At 35.3% G+C, this 24,277-nt stretch overlaps 1 protein-coding gene across 2 annotated transcripts in view; it reads right to left on the bottom strand.

The window, feature by feature from the left end:
- The window catches only part of SMCHD1 (structural maintenance of chromosomes flexible hinge domain containing 1), a 97,043-nt gene that overhangs the window by 61,572 nt on the left and 11,194 nt on the right, over positions 1-24,277 (bottom strand). For both annotated transcript variants that reach the window (XM_034429546.3, XM_034429547.3), the window contains exons 4-20: positions 22,236-22,318; positions 22,023-22,150; positions 17,812-17,935; positions 17,262-17,381; positions 16,897-17,063; positions 16,460-16,550; positions 14,773-14,974; positions 13,313-13,463; positions 13,048-13,231; positions 11,857-12,051; positions 10,758-10,871; positions 9,293-9,399; positions 8,480-8,562; positions 8,211-8,336; positions 5,691-5,768; positions 5,481-5,597; positions 1,180-1,324 (exon numbers count right to left, since the gene is read on the bottom strand). In XM_034429546.3, coding sequence (XP_034285437.2) covers positions 1,180-1,324; positions 5,481-5,597; positions 5,691-5,768; positions 8,211-8,336; positions 8,480-8,562; positions 9,293-9,399; positions 10,758-10,871; positions 11,857-12,051; positions 13,048-13,231; positions 13,313-13,463; positions 14,773-14,974; positions 16,460-16,550; positions 16,897-17,063; positions 17,262-17,381; positions 17,812-17,935; positions 22,023-22,150; positions 22,236-22,318 — 2,215 coding nt within the window. The remainder of the gene's footprint in view (positions 1-1,179; positions 1,325-5,480; positions 5,598-5,690; positions 5,769-8,210; positions 8,337-8,479; positions 8,563-9,292; positions 9,400-10,757; positions 10,872-11,856; positions 12,052-13,047; positions 13,232-13,312; positions 13,464-14,772; positions 14,975-16,459; positions 16,551-16,896; positions 17,064-17,261; positions 17,382-17,811; positions 17,936-22,022; positions 22,151-22,235; positions 22,319-24,277) is intronic.

Consider the following 24,277-nt stretch of genomic DNA (forward strand, 5'->3'; position numbering starts at 1 on the left):
AAAACAATTGCTACCAACCTGCCTTCCATTGAGGACCTGTATACTGCATGAGTCAAAAAGAGGGCTGAATGCCATCACTCTGCTAAACAAATAATTCCCTCAATACTGTCAAACTATTTACTAAGTCTCCACTACTATTAATCTTTTCATCGTTCCCACCACCCATCTCCTTCCACTTATGACTGTATGACTGTAATTTTGTTGCTTGCATCCTTACGATTTTGTTGCTTGTATCCTTACGATTTATATTGATATTGTTTCCGGATTGCTTATGGCTATGCCTATGGCTATCATTAAGTGTTGTACCTTATGATTCTTGATGATCATATCTTTTCTTTTATGTACACTGAGAGCATATGCATCAAGACAAATTCCTTGTGTGTCCAATCACACTTGGCCAATAAAAAATTCTAATTCTAATTCTATGTTATTGTTGAAAGGAGGTGAAGGAGTTCAATTATAGCACCAAAGACATGGATGGGTACTGACTGTGGAACTGCTCATGTGCAAGCTCCAAGTAAAGTTAAAGAAGAAGAAAGCCATTTAGGTTCCATAATATGATCTTCAACTTATTCCTACCATTCTAAAGAAAAAAAATCCTGAATCTGATTGTTAGACAGCTATTAGAAGAAACAAGAAGCAGTATTTAAACAATGTTCATAAAGAGACTTAACAGAATGTGCAAACTATTTTACATACACACAAGAGTAAAATACCTCCAGATCTAGCTATTTATTTGTAATTGATTCAGGTTTTTTTTTAAAAGGGAGACAAGAATGTAGGAGAAAAAGAAGAGGGAGCTGCATTTGCTTGAAGAAAAAAAGATAAAAGAATCCTCAGATAACTGTTTGCTCTACATAACAGTTACACAGATCATCTATTCACGCCTAAAAAAACCTGTTGTCACATCCATCATTTTATATATTCTCACTTTATTAAGAGAGCAGAAAAAAATTAATTATGATAAAAGAAACATTTCCATTCCATTCTACTCCATTCCATTCCAGTTTCCCAGTAATTAGCTGAAATATAAGGGATTTTAAAGGAAAATGTTCTAATTTTATGACAACACATAGGAAATAAATAGTTATGAAATACAGAATGCCCAGCATTCACATCAAATTAGGATCATACAATAATTTTTTCTCTATGTTATAAAAATAAAATAATAACTATTACCTTGCTTCAAGTTTTGGTGTAATATTTTCCGTCAGTTGAGTGGTATGTCCAAATTCATCCTGGACATTTAGAGGAATACTGAATGGATGTCCTATCCGAAATGGAGGATCCAAAATTCCTATTGTAAACTTCTGAGGTGCGCCTTCTGAGGAAAAGAAAAGAAAAAGTCAACATCTTGGTGGGGACTGGAATTTTTTTAATCACATGTTGATGGCTCTACTCACTTTTTGCTATCTTCATCAGCTTTCAGTTATTAATTTTCTCATATATAAAATTAAGGAGAATTTCCCTGTTATCTGAATTGAAGGCTATTTTTATTTCATTAGGTACAATTCTTGATGCATATCTGTAGAAACACTTTGTTTCTTTTATATATAAGGTTTCAAATGAGGACAAAACATTGATCTGTACAGTGATTTTAAAAATAAAAAAATATTTTGAAATATGACATGTTCAGTAAAATGAAAATTAAGAGTAGAATTTGTAGCACTTTTCTGCTATCAACAGAGTCAAATCTTTCATTCATTATATTAACATACAATTTAATGATATCCAGTTATTAATCACATTTAAATTATTTCACATGGGTCAGCAAGTTATGATAGTTCTTTAATGATTTGGGGATATCTTACTTACAATGATATCTCACTAATTTTCAAGATGGCGGCATCCAGGTAGGAAGGTAAGACTCTCGCTCTGAAGCGCCCACCACATCCTTACCTCGAGAAAATCGCCAAATAACTGAAAAAAGTTCACCCACCGCATCCCTACCTCAAAAAAGTCACTGTGAGTCACCATGGGGCTTTACACAACCTAAAACCATCTCTATCTATTGGCCCTGATGGATTATGGTGCCTACTTCTTTAAAAAGCTCTCAACCACCATAGCAGAACCTCTTAGCATAATATATGAAATATCTTTCAGAACCAGCTCCTTGCCTAACTTATGATCACTAACCAAGGTCATCCCTATCTTCAAAAAGGGTGACCCCAGCCTAGTTGAAGATTACAGACCAATCTCATTATGTTGTGTCATGGAATCAATCATAAACCAATCCATTACCCTCTACTTAGAGACAAACAACCTACTATCTAACAAGCAGTTTGGCTTCAAAAAAAAAATTGCCTTGCAATCTGCAACTCTTACACTGTAAAAACATATGGACTTTACAACTCGACCAGGCTAAAGCAATAGACACAATTTATAGACTTCTGTAAAGCCTTTGATTCAGTAGTACACGACAAACTATTTCTAAAACTAAAATCTTACGGCATTTCCGGATCCCTGCATAAGTGGATAGCTGCGTTCCTATCAAACAGGCAACAAGTAGTCAAAATAGGGAACGCCCTATCAAACCCTGTTAACAGCGGTGTCCCCCAAGGAAGCATTTTAGGACCCACACTCTTTATACTTTACATAAATGACATTTGCGATCATATTATAAGCAACAGCGTTCTCTTTGCTGATAATGTAAAACTATTCAACACCATCAACAATACTGCTACCCTACAAAAAGCCCTTGACTATCTGTCAGAATGGTCAAACAATTGGCAACTCTAAATCTCAACCAACAAATGCTCTGTCTTGCACATTGGCAAAAAAATCAAAACACAAAATACAAGCTGGACGGATACAACCTTGTAGATGACCCTTACTCTGTCAAGGACCTTGGAGTACTCATCTCAAACGATCTAAGTGCCAGAGCTCACTGTAATAGCATTGCCGAAAAGGCATTAAAAGTTGTTAACCTAATCTCGCGTAGCTTCTTCTCTGGTAATATTGTACTACTAACTAGAGCATACAAAACATTTGCTAGACCAATTCTCGAATATAGCTCACCTGTCTGGAACCCGCACTGCATATCAGACATTAATACAATTGAGAGAGTCCAGAGATATTTCAAGAGAAGAGTCCTCCATTCCTCTACCCACAATACTGTAGAATACCTTATGCCACCAGACTTGAAATTTTGGGCTTAGACAATTTAGAACTACGCCGCCTTCGGTCTGACCTAAGCATAGTACATAAAATTATCTGCTACAATGTCCTACCTGTCAATGACTACTTCAGTTTCAACCACAACAATATATGAGCAAACAATAGATAGAAACTTAAGGTAAACCACTCCAAACTCGATTGTAGAAAATATGACTTCAGCAACAAAGTGGTCAATACCTAGAATGTACTACCTGACTCTGTGGTTTCTTCCCCAAACCCCCAAAACTTTACCCTTAGACTGTCTACTGCTGACCTCACCCCATTCCTAAGAGGTCTTTAAGGGGCATGCATAAGCGCACCAGCGTGCCTACCGTCCCTGTCCTAATGTTCCTTTTTATTTGTATCCATCTCATGTATTCATAATTATGTCTATACTTATATCTGTTATCTAATACATGCTTGACAAAATAAAGAAAGAAAGAAAGAAAAGAAAAAAAGAAAGAAAATAATCCAGTATTCTTATCCGGGGTTAATGTTAATACTGGGATAAGTGTAAAGATGAATTGTGATGAACAAAATTGTACCCAAGAGTTGTTTTCTGCGGGTGTTTGTATGTAGGTCTTTGGTTATTCGGGTTTTCTCCCACGTGAAATTGGAAGTGTCTTGGCGACGTTTCGACGAAGTCTCATTCGTCATCTTCAGGCTGGTGTTTTCGGCTTCGTGCTTCTAGGAGCAAAACACCAGCCTCAAGATGACGAATGAGACTTCTTCGAAACGTTGCCAAGACACCAGCCGAAAACACCAGCCTGAAGATGACAAATGAGACTTCATCGAAACGTCGCCAAGACACTTCCAATTTCACGCGGGAGAAAACCCGAATAACCAAAGACCTACATATATATATATATATATATATATATATATATATATATATATATGTGTGTGTGTGTGTGTGTGTGTGTGTGTGTGTGTGTGTGTGTGTGTGTATGTGTATGTGTATGTGTATATCTATATCTATATCTATATCTATATCTATATCTATGTATATGTAGGCATAGTGTTATGGATTTATTGTATTTCAGTGTCAACTTAATTGCCAAAATGTTAACAATATTTATTTATTAAGAAAAACACAAATAATATAATGGAATTAATTATTTATAATTCTGATACTGCTCAGTTTTCTGGGGCTGCATTAAGATAATTCTCTAAATAATATAATAGAGAGGCTCAAAAGTCACCTTCCACTTTGATGATGTTTGTGATTTTGGTTCACAAAATATCATGCTTTTGTTAAATAAAATTTACTCAAATTAAATAGCCTATGGTATTTAAAAAACTGCAATAACACAAGGTATATGAAATGCAAAATTATAAAAGTTGTTTAATGCAAGTGATATGTAAGGACAAATTCTACATTATATACTGATAGAATATTTAGCACCATTTTATTTTTTTCTTTGTTTTACAGAACAGACACAGGCTGTCAGAGTAAAACATAGAGTTGCTTTCACAATTCAACATCTTTAAATTGAAGTTTTTTTCTCCCTGGGATGAACAAATAAAAATCTGATACTACTATATATTTATTGTAGGGAAATTGTGTTTAACTTTTAGAATTAATAGTTCAAATGAAGGACAATACTATTTACATAATTATGTATATTCCCAAAAAGAACAGATCAATGCTAAAAACATTCAGTTGGTCAGTTTTTCAAGTATTAATCATACTTTTAATATACATTCCTAATATTTCTATGTTGCTTTTCCTTTGGAAAGCCACTCTTCTTAGATACTTATAATGAAAGCTAAAAAAAATTTTCTCCACTGACTGAAAGAATTATTATTTGGAGAACTGCCTAAATACTTAGCTCATTTATATTTTAGTAATGTTTTCAAAAATGTTTTCAATATATTACAAGTAGTCCTTGCTTAGCGACTGAAGTTACAGCAGACTCAATTATGGTTGGAAGTTGAGGATTACCTACTGTACATCTCATTGCATAAAAATATGAAATCTGTTACATGTAAACAGTACATATGAAAACAGAGTACATCAATTAAACTTACCTATCAGGGGTCCTTGGTGCTCTCTGAGCTTGCTTGTTTTCTTGCAGACCTTTCATTACCCAAATTAGGTAACATCATCAGTGATAGTAAGGAGTGCAATTTTCTGTCAGTTTATTCTAGAATATAATTCATAAAATGCTCTAGAATATAAACTGGCAGCAAACTGCACTCTTTTCTAGCACTGATGATATTATCTAGTTTGGGTAATGAAACGTCTGCAAGAAAAGAGAGCACCAAGGACCCCTCATTCCTGCCTGAGCTACAAATATTTGCCTTTATTGGTAAAAACTTACCTTTTACATGAAATTTAAATGTTTTGGATGGAAGACGGATTCCTGCATAAGTATCTTCATTACTTTCATTCAACACTTGCAGTTTTAGTGTGTAGGTTCCAAGGTCAAAAATATTTTCTGTGTATAATCATACATGTTAAATTTAAGATATCAAATATTATTCAACTGTAGGATATAGTCAAAAAAACTCCCCCCCAAAACACCACTTACCCATTTTTTTGAACCAGTAAGGCCAGTTCCCTCCATGTTGACTGATAAGAGAAACGAGTTCCTTATTTTTACCAGAACCTTACAGAAAAACAGAGACATTATTATACTATAAATCAATCTGTTATTAATTCTAATGAATTTGGAAAAAATTTGTAGATAGATAAGTAGATAGCTGTAGACACACACACAGAGAGAGTATATGTGTATGTATATGTACGGTATGTACTGTGTTTTCCTGAAAATAAGACCTGGTCTTATATTTTTTTGGCCTCCAAATTAAGCACTAGGGCTTATTTTTGGGGAAACACAATTTCAGGGTGATCAGTCCAGCTGGGCGCCCCATACTCCGACACACACACACGAGGCGGCAAGCGTAGGTCTTATTTTGGGGGAAATACGGTATGTATGTATATATGTAGACAGATTTGGGTTGTTAAGCAAGACTATAAGCTAGCTGAAATAAAAAAAAAATTCAAACATTTAACAATGGAAAATATAATCTATTTTAATTTAAGAACTAAAATAACAAATTTGTTCTTAAAGTGCATTGAAAAGCAGCCATATATTGATATTATCCTAGGGGGAGAACTTCACTGAATAAGTAACATAACTGTGAAAGCCTTTTCTGTAGCATTTGTCAGTTTTTACTATTCTTAGTAGCAGGATAGTAAACAGAGCTTGATATTTCTTGTTCATACAAGGATAAACTTTCAGTTTCATTTTTTAAATTTTCAGTCATTTTTTTAATTTAATATATTTTTCTTGGGTAAGCTTTGACTTGCAAATAAGGAAGTGAAGGAAGTAAAAACCAAAGTGCAAAACCAGAGGAAATTGTATGCAAATATCAATGAAGAAACAATCTGGTTTGGCATGATACATGAAGGTAAATATAAAAGGCAAATGCTAACACTCATTCTTTAATTACAATTACTTTGACAACGCAATATTATATGACATCATAAAAACATTCAAGAGAGTTTTTTTACTTTTTTTATTCTGCCTTTATTACTTTTATAAATAACTCAAGGCAGCAAACACATCTAAACTCTTTCCTCCTCTTATTTTCTCCACAATAATAACCCTGTGAGTGAGGGACTAATCCAAAGTCACTTAGCTAGCTTTCATGTCTAAAGTGGGATTAGAATTTAGTTTCTGGTTTCTAGCCTGGTGCCTTAACCACCAATTCTAAACTAATGCATATTCATGGTGTCAAGAATGTAAGATAAAACACAGTAACATCATCCACATATTTATTAGCCAAAATGTCATAAAAATTACACTGAGTTGCTATGCATAAGCAAAGCAGTTACAACAATAACTTGCAAAACATGTTTATGCATATAGTTAGAACTTTTGGTTTCATAAAATATTAGTAAGTTATAATGACAAAAAATCCACTTATTGAGGGATTGTGATAACATTGATCCTTGTGTGGTTGTGGGCTAAATTTCTCGAAGCGATATATATTATACATGGCTGAAGATAAGAAAATTGTAAAAACTTACCAAAGAATATACTGATTTAGTATATTCATTTATAGTATAGTATACACAAATGACTGTTACGAAAAATACCATGCAAGCTACAAAATGTTACTTAAGTTAATATGTATACCTATATTCTTTTTTAAGCCTTAACATCTGGTAGATACTATTTAAATCTGTTTGATGACTAACAGAGGTATATTTATTCTATTAATGTATTTATAGTTAAACATAAAGTATTGCTTAATTCTGTCCCTCCCCCTTTTCAAAGGCAAAATTGTAATGCCATACAACACTTATTGCAATTTTTCCCTCAAAAAAATGGAAATGAAAATGAATACAGGTAGTCCTAGACTGACAACTATTCATTTAATGACTGTCTGAAGTTACAATGGCATTGAAAAATGTATGACCGTTTTTCACACTTACAACTGTTGCAGCAACCCCATGGTTACATGATCAAAATTTGGACGCTTGGCAATTGGCTCATATTTATAACAGTTGTTTCCTGGGTCATGTAATCACCTTTTGTGACCTTCTGACAAGCAAAGTCAATGGGGAATCTAAATTCACTATACAATCATGTTACTAACTTAACAGCTGCAGTGGTTCATTGAACAACTTTGGCAAGAAAGGACATAAAATTTGATAAAACTCACTTAACAACTGTCTCACCAAGCAATAGAAATTTTGGGCTCAATTGTGGTTTAAGTTAAGGACTACCTGTATTTGTATATTATATCTGCATGTTGTTCATTATATTAAAATTCTAAAACATATTTTCCTGTATTGGTTGGTCATGGCTTTCCTCCTCCTTCTTTATTCCATTTATTTATTTATTCCATTTATATGGCCACCCACAACCCAGAGTTGGGCTGCCACATACATGTCTATTTAAATAAATAATCAAATTCAAAATCTTCTGCCCATGAGGTTTACTGTCGTAGAAGAAAGAGTGGCTACAATTTGAGTATCTTATTTTAATATATATTAATACATTAAAATAATGTAGGAAAAATACAACTTGCATGCTTACAATGCAAAACAATCTTAAATTGCACAAGTAACTTTGATCCTTTGATCTTTGATCCTCCACGACTTGGTCCTGGAAGTTTTTGAATAGGCTCGCCTTTTTTATTCAGTATTTCAACTTGTAAATCTCCTAAGGGGAAAAAACAGAGCAACCAACAAACATGAAAAACAAATAAATTGAATCAGATTTTAAATTACTATCTGAAATAATAATCAATCCACATATTTATGAAAAATAAATTGAAATAAACTATCTCTGAAATTAATACTAACCTAATGTAAATCCTGCGCACTTAATGTCATCTGATAATAATTCATCTCCATTAGGCCATGTTACTGACAGACTATCAGGAAATCTAGTAAGAAAAGAAGTATTGAGTCACTTTGGTGAAATAGTAGTCTATATAAATTGCATATATAAACAAACAAATCAAATAAAACACTGATGAATTAAATTATCAAGACAATAAAAAATGCACCTAATTACTTAGGCAATTTTGTTTTTTAAAAAATTATAAACAATATAGTAATTTATTTAGCCACTGCAGGATATAACAATGTGTCACCTCCAGTTTAACTCAAATAGACTAAAGTGAGTTAATGATTGGATGAGAAGGCCCCAGGAAAATCTCAGGGTTAGAGGTAGTTGAAAAAAAAATCTGTTAAGAGGTAATGGTAAGCTACTTACGTTTTATTATCAAATAATGCTAATAGACATCTTTGTATAGTCATAAGGAATTGAGCTTGACTCAAAGGAGTCTTTAGTTTTATACATATTAATTATTATTAACCTATTACCAATTGTACAAATTACGTAATCTTAGCAAGAATTATTTACCAAAATTCAAGAAAATGTCATGTAAAATGGTGCTTGCTTCAAGAAATAAAAAGTGCACTTCATGGGAGAAAAGATGTTCTCCCCTCAAATGTATTATTTCAGATATAATCAAACTATGAAGCTTAAGTCAATTTTTAATGAATCAATTTTTAACATAATATTTAATTGGGGGACAGGCTAATATTTTTATTTGTGTTTACTTTTTATTTCTAAATTGATAAAATAATTTATTAGCTATACAAACTTACTGAGCCATTTCCTCTTCAATGTATTTTTCCACTACTGCTTCAGACACCGAACAATCAAGTTTGCCTATTGGAATGATCTTTATTTCATTGTATAATGCTTGAGGCTCCTGAAAATTAATATATTTATACGGAAGTTGAAAATTATCTATATCTACATATATTTATGCATATCTCTTCTTATGAAATCTTTGAAATTTGAATATATTTAAAATAAAGTTATATACAGTATATTCCCTTGTAATTAAAAATACAATATCAAAGATGGTTTAATTTTTAAAATTCTGGTTTTTAACTATTTGTAGTAAAAATTATATTCTAAGTCAATTTATTAATGTATTTTCTAATAAATATTTACAGATTACAAAACTGTGTATTAACTGGGGAGACATTTTAAAGTACTAATTTTGTCACTTACAACTTGTTTATTATTACTATTTTTATATTGTCTCTTTAAGAATTGACTAAAATAATAAGCAATTAAAAAGAAAAATATTTCTGATGGTGATGACCAAGCACCATTTTGCTCTTAAGTAACATTTTTCTCTCACACAAAAATTAATCAGTTTTTAAAAAGCTGTTTGCTACCATAGGTATATATTACTTAAAGATCAGATATTTTTGAGAGTTATTTTATTTTGTGAACATTTAAACTACAAACCCTCCTCCTCTTCCTTATATTTTTTCAAGTTTCTTTTCATAAGTATTGTTTTCTGGAAAGACTTTGGATCAAGACCTGGCACCAATCTTATTGTAACTAATTCATTATTAGATAATACTACTGAAATAAATCTTTCCTTGTTTACCATTTCTTCCACCTGCATTTTCTTCTGTAGATAGTTCTCAACTTTGATCGTAATTGAGCCCAGAATTAGAGTCATAAGTTGTTGACATCATAAGTCAAGGCCTCTACATGACCAGAAGTAATTTTCTAGTCTTTTCATTGCAGTACTCACATGACTATGAGATGCTGCTATGGTTGTAATACACTAGCTGGATGCCAAGTGCCCGTGAATTTTAATCACAGGAGCACAGAGATGCTGCCACCATTGTAAGTATGTAGACAGTTGTAAAGGTATTTTTTTAGTGTTGTCCTAATCTAAGCGATTATTAAATAAGGCAGTCGGTAAGCAAAGACTATCTGTAATTTTGACTTATTCAATACTTGCACCATGTAACTCCATTTTGATTCTAGTGTAATTCACTACGAAAAGTTGTGGCATTTTAGAATTAGAGTAGCTAAATGTTTGGTGAATAAGGCTATTGATTCATGGTGGCTAAGTCTTCATAACAGAGACATTTATTTCTTAATACAGTTGCTTGGAAGTGGATAAGTGGAAATCTATGGGAATAGAATGTTGGATTAAATAACCTGATTCAGTACAGTTCTTATGTTACATTTTTTTCTATTCAGGCTTGAATCAAACATATAAATGGATTAATTTAAAAATTGAAACTATTTACTTACCAAAGCTATTTGAACATCTCCACCAGTAGCATAGACATCTCCATCATGATCTCCATATAGATAAAAATGTTCAATTCTGCCATGAAGTACTGGACCTCTTTTAATTGATCTCACCTAACACATAAACATCATTTATTTATTTACATAAAGATTTAACTTAATCCTAAAAATAATTTCTATGTTGTTATAATTTGTAAAAATATCTAACATTTTGTCATGAATGTAAATAACGAATAAAAATTTTCATCATTATACTTCTGTTTATTAGTTTTTCAGAAATAATTTTTAACAAAAATATTTTCTAATGCAGTTTATAAAGTCTCCTCTTGGGCAATGATACAAAGCAGAGTTTTGCTAGGGAACAACTAGCTTCAATAATAGGAAGTTTTAAGTTATAATTAATTCCTCTGTTTATTCTTTTGTAATGGTTAGAAAGGTGATTGTTTCTAAAAAAAATTCAATTTAAAATTATCTTGGGATTTTCTTTCCAGGACTTAAAAGTTTGTGAACAATTTTTTAAAAAGTTTTTTTAAAGTTTTCTGCACATAAATGACTAAGAACATCTGTTCTCCACGCAAATCCTAAAATCAAATAAAAAGAACTCAGTTAAATAAATGAAACTGAAACGAAAGTTTTGGTTTTAGTAGTTTTTAATAATATTTTAATCTGTGTAGTTTTTTAAAAAAACATTTTAATTTTTTTTTACTTGTTTTATAACTTGTAAGCCACCCAGAATCACCTTGCAGGGGAGATGTGCAGCATAAAAAATTAATAAACAAATAAAATGAATTAAAAATATTACAGTTAAATTGCTAAGTATAGGGCCAACCTCCAGCATTTTTTTAAGAAGTCTTCCAAGGTCCCCATTGATAATTTCCCAACTAAATATGGCAGAAATAGCTACATCTCAGTTGTCTGATACGCACTTATCTTGCAAGGATAGCTACTGGGAAACATGCTGGGGAACAAACTTTATCAATTTAAGAAATGATTTAACTAACTTATTTAATCAACAAAGAAAATATAATTCGCAGCCCATCAAATATACATTATGCAATCTTCTCAAAAGTGCCTGTTTTTTCAAAAGTAATTAACTTACCAACTGCCCAGCTTTATATATTTTTCCATCCCATTCAATTTCCTCATATGTAGCCCAAGGTGTCAGTTTTCCTTTAGAAGCCTGATCAGTACGTATGACTTTTTCTTTAAACTTGGTAAATTTGATTTGTTTATCATGCTTTTCATGGCAATTCTTGAGCCATGATGCAAATTCTCCAGTTTTCATTCTCTGTTCCTGTGGAAAGTGTGTATATATATAAAAACCATACTTATAATTCTAATCCTATTTTTAAAAGGTGCTCAGGACAATAAAGTTAAAGAGGCAGTTACATGTTCATTGTGTCTGATGTGGAATTTTGATTTATATTTCCTCGTGTCCATACAGGTAGACCTCGACATACGGTAATTTCTTTAGTGACTGTTGAGTTACAACGGCACTGAAAAAAGTGACTTGTGACTGTTTTTCACACTTGACTGTTGCAGCATTCCCATGGTCACATGATGCTTGGCAACTTATATTTATGATGGTTGCAGTGTCCCAGGGACTTGTGATCATCTTTTGCGATCTTCTGACAAGCAAAGTCAATGGGGAAGTCAGATTCATTTTACAACCATGATACTAACTCACTAACTGCAGTGATTCACTTAACAAGTGTGGCAAGAAATGTCATAAAATGGGGCAAAATTCACTTAATAACTGTCTTGCGTAGTAACAGAAATTTGGGGTTCAATTGTGGTAGTAAGTCAAGGATTGCCTGTACTTAGTATTCCAGGGTTCAGAAATCATTATAACCCTCTTTTTGTTACACTCAACTCTTTTATACATATTTATAAAACATTGTTGGATGAGCATTCTTCACTCAGTATTCTTGACCAGTAGGTTTAATGTTATCCAATAGTAATTTATTTATTATTCTGATGTGATATTCACAGCAGTCAGGAAATTAGATAAAGATAACTTTTTAAATTTCACAATGCCATTAATGAAATATCTTTGAGTTTTGTGGCAAGAATAAGTTGATGTATCACTTCCATGTAGTTTTAAAAATGCTACGGACCAACAAAAGGTACTTTACCATGGTCCCCTCAAATCTCAAATTGCTGTCCTGAAACTGCAATAGATTGTATTTTCTTACCATATAAAAGCACAAACCACAATAAAATTTACTAGATATAATTATTTTCTAAAGGTCTGTAAACAGTATTAGCAAACAAATAAATTCAATATTACCTGTCCATTAATAATTCTTTTAAAAAGTGTATTTTTATCTTTTAACTTTGATTCCAACTCCATGAAAGTTAGTTTGTTTGTGGTGACTTCAAACTTGTCATTTGAAAATAATACACCAGATATTCGGTTGTAACATTCAATTGGAACGTTCCCTCTCTTTTTAGGCAAAGTACACCATTCAAAACTTGGGAGGAAAAGACATCATTTAGAAACATAGAAACATAGAAATGTATATGTATAAACTTTAGAACGAATTCAGTCTTACTCTGCTATAGTTGTATATGGGATTAATCTTCCATTCCAAAAACATTCAAAAATAGCTTTTTCCCTTCTGGCTGTTTTTTCTCTTATATAACATTCCTCTTCTTCATCTTCATTATTATCATTATCATCATCACCATCATTCTCTTTCAATCCTAAATTTAAAAGTTATTTTCATATCATTATAGGTAGAAATGCAAAATAGAATATTTTCCAAATTATGGAAAAGAACTGCAAACCAGATGCCTATTTAAATTTTTTCTTTAAAAATTGCTAATGAAATTAATTTCTAACACAATCAAATGAGACGTTTATGTATAAGGAGAGTATTGTATAACTTGGCTTGGTTCCTATAATTAAAGTGTGCATATTAGCCAACATTTTGCTTGAAAAAGTTGGGTACTGTTGCTTTAGAGGCCAATGTATTATCAAGCATGTACTGTACATCCACCAATAGTTGTGTCATCCTTGCCAAGTTAGACAAGAAGCACAACCAGATGAACTAAGCTTACTTTATTATAAAGTTACATGAACAGAATCTTGGCAGACTGAAATTATTTCTCTCCTTGTTTCTTTTTAGTGTCTGGAAAGGATTCCTTCTGAAACGCTTTGCATGCACCTATGGACTGAACTGCTTTACCCTGGCTGGGAGTCTGCCTCCTCATTCTCACACGCCATCACCCTTACTATCCCTGGAGTCTTTTTTTTCTTATTTTTCTTTAAAATTGCAATCTCTCTGGCCAAGAGATCTGTCTGAGAAGTTTGTTACTATCATCAAATTCTTTCTTGATCTGGAAATTTCTCCCATCCCCTGCTTCTTCATCTGCCTGCCCTTTCCTTGTCTGGGTACTTAGACTGAAAGTGTATTTATTCTATTTAAAGGACAGAAAATATCTCGACCCAACTAAATTGAGAATGGGTGAGCTAGCAGATGAATCACAATCCGTTCTATAAAATTGGTTTGAAATGTAGCTTATTAATCAATGATTCATGGAAAGTTACATAATTTTAATTATCACCAATAAATCTTCACCTAAAAACAATCCTACTCCCCCAACTCCCTATGTATTTATTTATTAAATTTATTTACCACTCATCTTGCTGTCATGCGACTTTGGGAAGTTTACAATCTGACAAAACAATTAAAACTAACTTTAATTAATTAAATGATTAAAATAATAAGACAACTAATACATTAAAATAACAAAGAAATAGCTAAGATAGTGGCAGGTATGCAATAGAGTGGAGGTTACTGGATTATAGAAGTAAGGATGGCACAATATATATTTAATATAGCTCCACTATACCAAGAATTGGTATTCGAAAACCTGGTTGTTCTTCAATTCAAGCATTTTACAATGCCCCCTAATGCTAGGTAGTATAATATTTAAAATCATGGGAACCTGATCAAATTTATATTAGTATGTGAATGATAAATAGCATTTATCCCAAGCAATTACTCACCTGAAGAAAAGATAGGATGGGTTTCTTTGTCATATAAGAAAGGATGGTAACGTATAATTCCTTCCACTATCCCATCTACTCCAACAAAAGCCTTAAACTCAAAGCTATCTGCTGCTGTGTTTATATATAAAGTCTGCATATCATCCTGGATTTCTCTAAGGTTCACAATCTGAGGTGTTTTCCCCCTTTCAAACAGTGAAATCTAAACAGATAATAAGTGTTAGTCTATGAATTTCTTGATGAAAGGTATCATGAATAATAAAAAGCAAGGAAAATTAAATTAAAAGCCTCAATTTATTCTTTAAAATTTGAATTTTATAGCCAATATTTCAAAGAACCGTTACATAAATCATATAATTATGACATGTTATTAATGAACTGGATCCAAAAAAGGCACTTTTTAAAACAAGAGTACTACAGGTAGTGCTCAACTTATAATCACAATCGGGACTGGAACTTCTGTTATTAAGCGATACGGTCATTAAGAGAGTAGTGACCAATTTTATTATGTTTTTTGCCAGTTGCTAAGACAATCCAGCTTTTCCATTTATTTTGCTTGCTGGAAGCCCCCTGGAAAACATCATAAATGGTGATTACATGACCCCAGGACATTGCAACTGTTTTAAATACCTGCTAGTTGCCAAGTGCCTGAATTCTGATCCTGTGATCACAAGGATACTGTTCTGTCCCCGTCTCACACACGCACACAAACAGATAGTCAGGGGTTAAATAAAACTGGCAGACAACAAATTCTTTCGATAAGAGACTTGGCAGCAACCCAGTAGCTGCTTGCCAAGAACTTTAGTCATAGAGAGAGGGGTTGTTCCTCTAACAGATAAACCCAAACAAGATACACACAGTTCAAGAATTGTCAAGTCCAGTCTGTATTAAATCCAAGGCAGATAACGTTGTTTCAAAGATACAATGTGACTCGCTAGTAGTTTGTTTTGTCCATCACAGAGTCTGAATGGCCACCTCACCCCCTTTTATCCCCTGTGGGGTGTGGTCCAGTGACTCAGCCTAATCTCTGCACGCCTCCTCTTCTGCTGCGCGCGCCTGCCTCTCCGATGCTGGCGTGGATCCAGCCAAGACTTATCTCCGTCACTGTCCGACTGCGAGGAGATACCTGGCTCCTGGCCAATCTCTTCTCCTTCAGGAGACACCTGAGGCATTGCCAGAGAGGAGGGTCCTAGAGAGGGAGGCCTGGCCAACTCCTCTCCTTCATGTTCGGAGCTTTCTCCCTCCGATAACACCGGCTCAGGTAACTGAGCCACAACAGATACTACAATGGTTGTTAAATGTGACAAGTGGTTGTTAAGTCCCTTTTTTCAGTGCCGTAACTTTGAATGGTCATTAAATGAATGGTCATAAATACAATGCCTTTTAACTCTCTTTTGTATCATGACCAGTAAAACATAGTTCATACTTTTTTAGTTGCTTTTATATGGCACCCATTAACCAAAATTCTCAGACCTGGTTACAATAAAAAGAAAATATATTCTACACATTAATTATCCCACTCGGATCCTAAATCAATGGAGAGATTTTGGAGGGATATATTGGTGGCTAAACTATGGAGGAAGAGGATGAAAGTGCTCCATTCATCGCTAATACTGCTTAAGGTAATATATAGAACAAGTAAAACAAGTATGTTCATTGATTTACTTCCAATATCGAGAGATCCTACCTCAATAACCATATTATTGAAAACTTTTTCTTCCATTGGCAAATTAGTTATGTTTCCTTTTGGTCCATGGATATAGTAATGATATATGTGTCTGTAATCATAAAATTCATTAACCATAAATAAGAACTGCAGGATTTTTTAATAGGCCACTGAATACTTTAAAGATATAAAACAAAATACAACTTGTATATAGAAGCCAGAAAGATTATATATAAATTCCAGTCCTTGCTGTTAATAAAAAATCCCCACCCCATAACATTTCAACTAAAATCAAAACTACAAAAATAGAATAAAACTAAAACTTTTCGTCTATTATTTAATACTCTAAAATACTATATACTATATAATGCAATTTCTAGGTTTAGAAGTACAGGGGGAAAAATTCGAAGTATGATATGATCAAATTACTTGAAAGCTTAGAGACATAAGATACTTACTTTAACTGTCTTATGCAATAATCAAAATTATTTTTCAGGTATTTTAAATGGTCAGGCTGAATTCCAGTAATGACAACAGCAGTAAAACTGTCTCTGTCTTTCTCTTCCAAAATAAGCTTGTGCAGAAATCGCTCATCGAAATTAACAATGTGGGAAGAATCAGATGGCTATTGGAATTTTTTAAAAAAAATAGATTAAATTAGACAATAATACGGATTAGCTTTCATTCATTTTGAAATCAGGAAAATGAAAGTTATGGTTTCATTACATACTTTGGTTTCCTAATTCCTAGCAGGTTGTAAATGTGAAAGGACTGTTTCAAAGGTGGCATTAATCCAATGATTAAAATACTACTATTGTCTTACCTGTCTATTTCTTATATAGTTACTATATATAGGTTCTTTGTTTTTTTCTTTCTCTTCAAAATCTTTTTTTGAAAGGACAAGTTCGTGAACATCTTGAGAATTTGCAGGTTTGCTTATCATCTGATATTTTTTTAAAAAAAACAAAACAAAAACAAAGTTACATTGGAAGCAATTCTAGCAGTCAACACTCAGATATAGGAAATTTACATCACCAAAAGTGCACTGGATGAAGATTATGTACTTTCTCAAATATAACACTCAATGGAAAATAAACCTGGCTTCATAATTCTATGAAATATAAAAACATAGCAAGGGAAAGACTTATTACCCCATACCAGCAACACAGTTCTCACACAAATACTGCAGATCTGTTATTTCAGTACTGTATTTTGACACTGAAATCTCTTTACCACCCCAAATACAGCCTGGCAAACTTTGTCTTCTACCAACGGACAATTGGCCCATTCCCCATGTATTTACAATGTGTTTCTTTGCAGAAGTCAGACTATTATTAATCCAGGTTAATTAAGCAATATTAGACTTTACTTACTCTAACAGACTGTCCAACAAAAAACACAGCTTGTTTACCACCAACCCCAAAATATGAAATATCACTGTTTAAGCTGAGAGGTTTGGGCTCCACTGTTTGAGGACGTACATATCCTGAATGATCACTGATACAAAAAATGAATAGAAGAAAAAAATAGAAACTGTTAAGTGTACAGATATTAAATGAAATTAAAAACAATAATCAATAACAATGCTTTGGAGTGATAAAATATAGTTATATATAAATTTTGTGATATATCCTTTGATATCTACATTATAAAATATATATACCATATATTTATAGAAATGTCCAGTAGCATCACAGTACTTTATGGAAACTACAAATGGAGAAATAAATTTCTTTTTTACCCTAAGGATATATTCTGTTCATAGGCTCTGCCCAAAGTTGACAAAGGATATGGTTGATGATGTCACAACATAATCGGAGTCAGCTGACAATTTTAGACTTTGTGTTTTGGGGACAGTATATTGGCAAAATGGGTGCTTTAACATTTTCATTTTGTCCTGTAAACCTCTCATAGGAAAAAGTAACCAAATCTGATTTGGTAGGGATAAAACTTAAACCACACATTTGCCCCTTAAAACTCTGCAACCCTTTCCCTGAAAAAAGTCTGGGCAAAAAATGTTGGCCCTTCTCATTGGTGGACCCCTATGGATCATCAATACAGTCCCAAGGAACTATATGCATCTTGCATGCACTGATTACCCATCTATATCCTACAGCTGTGTTGGCAAACCTTTTCAGCACCAAGCGCCAGAAACCAAAAGAGCAGCTCCCTGGAGCGCATGCTCCAGAAACCTGGTCTTCTGGTTTCTGGCATGCATGCGCGCGCAAAGACCAACTGCCCGGCACACACGTGCGTGCCAGAAACCGGGAGCTCAGCTTCCTGCCACACACATGTACACCAGAGAGCTGCTCTTCCAGTTTCCGGCGCTCCTGCGCGCACGAAGACCAGCCAGGAGAACAACAGGCGACAGCTGGCATGCCTGGAGAGATAGCTCTCCGTGCCACTTCCAGCACACGTGCCATAGGTTCGCCATTATGGTCCTAAAGCATTTCACAGGATTGAAACAACGATGAGTATGAAAATATCTCTGTATTTGCAAGTTAGGAGATGCACAGAAATCAACGTGCAAATGGATTAAAAGTATAAGATAAACTCTGAAATATCAAAATGTATTTGAACTTTTGTTTGGATTTCTGAGTATTTAGAAATAACAGAAAGAGCTGGATCACAGAAAAGAGTTAGTAGGCTTTGTTGTATTACGTTGTGTCGAAGGAGTGGCAGAACCAGGGGCAAAGTTAAAAGGGGAATCAACCTAGAATCCTTATGTACCCACAAGTGGACAAGGCCAACTCCCTCCCTTGAATTCTGTGGACCCTTATCTAATTCCTAGCAGGCAGTGATGGGATTCTACCAGCTCACACCGGTTCGGTAGAATCGGTTGTTAACTAGTTAAGCAATTCGGAGAACCGGTTGTTAGAAGAAATCTCCTTTTGTTTTTTTCCACTTTACAGGGTTAATCCTGTAAGGAATTACAACTTTCTGGTGTTGTTTCCTAGTCTAATCTTTATTACCCTACTTACAGAAACTGCCTCTCCTTTAACCCTTATTACATTCTTGGCAATAGCCTAGACTTACTGTCGCTTCCGGTTCCAGAGCTTCTCGCAGGTTGTTGGTTTTTTTGGGGGGCCTGACTTTCTTAAAGGGGAAGGGTTGTTTTAAGTTTTTTACACTGCTGTTGGGAGGAAATACTCCCCTGTTGGAGTTCTTCCAGCCAGGGTACAATGATCAGCACTTTGAAGAAATAATTGAATAACGAAGCAGAAGCTTTTAATGACAAGGAACCAAGATGAATGACATTCAGCAAGGCTTATTTTTCTAGCTAGAAAGATTGACATTCAAACGTGAGTTTACATATCCTTTCTGACTTTTGGTCTAAAACTGGTTTTTGGTGAAGTTTAATTCTGTGCTTGGTGATGTTTAATCCTGTGTTTAGTGATGAGATAATTTTCCCTATTCAGCTTTGTTTGGAAGGAAAAATGTTAATCTCTGTTCCTGAAAAGAAGCAGCTTCGGAAAACTGACTAGTTTCTGTGTCTATTTGTTCTGGTAATTGATTTAACAAGCAACAGATACTCTGCTCCTTTGCTTCATTCTGGAGAGCTTAAATGACTTCTCTGCTAAAGGGTTTCACTTTATCAGCAAGAGTTGGCTGCTGATAGTTATCACTGCATTTGAACTATTTTAATTCCTCAAGGTGCTCTGGCACTCTGCCTGATTTGTAACTCCAGTTTGCAGTTATTTCTAATCTAATGATTGGTATTTAGGGCAGCTTTCTGCAAGCAAAGAAGCTTTTTGTATTTTTGTACAGGTAATCCTTGATTTACAACAGTTACGATGGCACTGAAAAAAGTGACTTATGACTGATTTTCACACTTATGACCATTGCAGCAAACTGTCATTAGGGCAAAGAACCGATGCCACATGACCACCTGGCCACGCCCACCCGGTCACATGAAGCACCGCAGTTGTGAAATGAGTGACACAGTTGTTAAGAATGCTGCAACAGGCATAAATGATGAGCGGTCATGAGTAGTCCCTATGTGCATAGGGACTACTCAGAGGGCTGAAAAAGTTATTTTTGACTGGTCCTTGCACTTTTGACCAGTCCTTGCACTTACAACTTGTTAGGAAATGGTTATTGCCTAATTGGTTGGCCAGGAAATATATAAGCCAACATTGTATGTTTGTATTATGTGAATGTATTATGTAGCTTTAAGAACTGTGCTGAGTCATTCTGCATCCTGATTGGCTGAGCTCTGTAGCCAATGTATTTAAGGAGAGCTAAATTATGGTTAGTGTGGACACTACACCATTTTTACCTGCTGCTACGCTGTAACTCTTTTTGATCTCTCTATGGTCAATTGTTTGATCATGATTATTTATTTACTGCTTTCTGATATTTATTGAACTGTTTTTATATTGTTCCTGATTGTTCCTTGTATTTTTCTACAAACTGGTAAGAAGATTTTATATCCCTGGATTGATTTTATATTGCACTTTATATGGCTAAGACTTGGATTGTTAAAGGACTATGATTTTGCTTTTCCCTAAAAGTAAAATACTATAAAACCCAGTTTGTCTGTATGCTATTCACAATTACTCTCAAAACGTTTCCGTGCGTAAAACTCTAACGGTACTCTGCTTTATAAACCACAATTTCGGGTGTAACTCAACAATATCCTTAACACAACTGTTCTCACATTTTACATTTTGCACCCTATCTTGTCACCGAGGTGAACAGAAGCAGTTGTGAAATGAGTGACACGGTTGTCAAGAATGCTGCAACGGGCATAAATGATGACTGGCCATAAGTGTGAGGACCGGTCAAAAGTGCGAGGACCTGTCAGAAATCACTTTTTCCAGCCCTCTGAGTAGTCCCTATGCACATAGCCATGGCCACCTGGTTACATGACCAACTAGCTCCGCCTACCCAGTCACATGACCACCAAGCCACGTCCCCAGAACCGGTTGTTAAAAAAAATGAATCCCACCACTGCTAGCAGGTGCTAACTATTACCTGAGAAGATACCCACACATAAACTGTGTAGCAATAAATCAGTTTAATTGGATCATGCCTACCTGGTTATTTGCACCTGACATTCTGAGACCATACTTGAACTAAAAATTAAGCTAATGCACAATTAGCTGGGGATATGTTTCATGGATATTTATTTTTTTATTTTATTCATTAAATTTGTTTGCTACCTATCTCACCATGAGGTAACTCTGGGCAGCTTAGAATGTTAAAAAGAATAAAACACTATGAAAAAAAAATAATATAATAAAAATAAAACACTATGAAATACAAATTATCCACTATAACTAAAAGATGGGGAGGAAGGATTTTATTATGCCTCAATAAAATATTTGGAGACTACATCAATAGATATTTTTACAATTGCCATAAGAAATGTTGTGCATTGACTCATATATAACATTACATATATTTAATTTAATATATGTATTTAACATTTATATATTTAATATTTAACATTTCTTGTTCATTATCTCAAAGTGTCTTGTTTGGGATAATGAACATTTCTTGTTCATTATCCCAAACTGCTAGACTGATTCAATGCATACATTTAATACTTAAACATAAATTGAGATTAGAATGTTCCAACCTTTGTACATCTTCTTGTATAAACTTTGACATTCGATACACCGCCCAGTTGTTTAGTTGTTTAGAAGTCATGCCTCTTCCATTATCAATCACAGCAATAGCTGGTTTTCCTTGGGAATTATCAAATAACTATTAGAGAAAAAAGCAGGATGATATGAAAATACAAGAATAAAATCTGTCTATAAAATATTTTTAAAATTATTTGATATCTCACCAGTTTTAACTGTATGCACCGAACTCCAGAATTTTGAGAAGTAGCTGATAAGGAGTTATCAATCAATTCTGCAAGTGCAAATGCTAAATAAAAAGAAAATTTTCTAAGAATTATCACTATGAAAACAAATTAAATTACAATGCAAATGTTTACTCTGCTTCCAAAAGAAGCAGCATTGACAGGTATATTAGAAATCTGTGCTTTTATAACTGAAATCCAATAGGGTATTTATTTTTATTTTTATTTTATTTTGAATTTGTATACCGCCCTTCTCCCTGAGGATTCAGGGCGGTGAACAGCCAAGTAAAAACATCAAGTACAAATATTAAAATACAGTTAAAAATATATATATAAATTTGGCCCCATTAATTAAAAATGATAAACAAAACAATTAAAAACACTTAAAAAATTAGGCCAGCCCGGCTTGCTGGAAAAAAAAGGTTTTAAGGGCACGGCGGAAGGCACTGAGGTCTTGGATTCTCCTTATCTCTGGGGGCAACTGATTCCAGAGGGTAGGTGCCCCCACAGAGAAGGCCCTCCCCCTGGGGGTCACCAGCCTGCACTGTTTGGCTGATGGCACCCCGAGGAGGCCCTCTGTGGGAGCGCACGGGTCGATGGGAGGTCGTCGGTGGCAGCAGGCGGTCTCGAAGATAGCTAGGCCCTATGCCATGGAGCGCTTTAAAGGTGATAACCAACACCTTGAAGCGCACCCGGAAGACCACCGGGAGCCAGTGCAGCTCACGCAGGAGCGGTGTTACATGGGAGCGCCATGCTGCTCCCGTCACTACCCGCGCTGCTGCGTTCTGGACCAGTTGGAGCCTCCGGGTGCTCTTCAAGGGGAGCCCCATGTAGAGAGCGTTGCAGTAGTCAAGGCGAGAGGTGACGAGGGCATGAGTGACTGTGCACAGGGAATCCCGATCAAGAAAGGGCCACAACTGGCGAATCAGGCAAACCTGACAAAAGGTCCCCCTGGTTACAGCCGTCAGATGTTCCTCCAAGGACAGCTGCGTATCCAGGAGAACTCCCAGATTGCGAGCCCTCTCCGTGGGGGCCAACGACTCGCCCCCAACAGTCAGTGATGGAATCAACTGACTATATCAGGATGCCGGGAGCCACAGCCACTCAGTCTTGGAAGGGTTGAGCTTGAGCCTGTTCCTCCCCATCCAGATCCGCACAGCCTCCAGGCACTGGGACATCACTTCAAGGGCATCGTTGGGGTGGCCTGGGGTGGAGATGTACAGCTGGGTGTCATCAGCGTACTGGTGGTATCTCACCCCGAAGCCATGGATGATCTCGCCCAGCGGCTTCACATAAATGTTGAACAGGAGGGCGAGAGGACCGACCCCTGAGGCACTCCACATATAAGAGGCCTCGAGGTCGACCTCTGCCCCCTTGTCAACATGAACTGCGACTGGTCGGAGAGAAAAGAGGAGAACCACCGTAACACGGTGCCCCCCATCCCCAACTCTTCCAACCAGTGCAGCATGATACCATGGTCGATGGTATCAAAAGCCGCTGAGAGGTCTAACAGGACCAGAACAGAGGAGCAACCCCTGTCCTGAGCCCTCCAGAGATCATCAACCAACGCGACCAATGCCGTTTCCGTGCTGTGCCCGGGCCTGAAACCCGACTGGAACGGATCTAGATAGGATGTTTCCTCCAGGAATTGCGGAAACTGTCACGCGACCACAGTCTCAACAATCTTCGCCATGAAGCGAAGGTTGGAGACAGGACGGTAGTTGGCCAATATTGCCGGATCCAGGGACGGCTTCTTGAGGAGAGGCCTCACCACCGCCTCTTTCAAGGCGGCGGGGAAGTGACCCTCACTCAACGAAGTGTTGATAACACCCTGGAGCCAGCCTTGTGTAACCTCCCGGGAGGCCAGTACCAACCAGGAGGGACACGGGTCCAGTAAACATGTGGCCGCACTAAGTCTCCCCAAAATCCTGTCCACATCATTGGGAGTCACAGCATCAAACTCCTCCCAGGTAACATTCTCAAGACTATTCCTCGTCACCCTGCCCTGATCTACCCAGTCAGAG

This window comes from Pantherophis guttatus, chromosome 3 (genome assembly GCF_059756535.1).
Source record: "Pantherophis guttatus breed Tessera chromosome 3, ASM5975653v1, whole genome shotgun sequence".
Classification (NCBI taxonomy): domain Eukaryota; kingdom Metazoa; phylum Chordata; class Lepidosauria; order Squamata; family Colubridae; genus Pantherophis; species Pantherophis guttatus.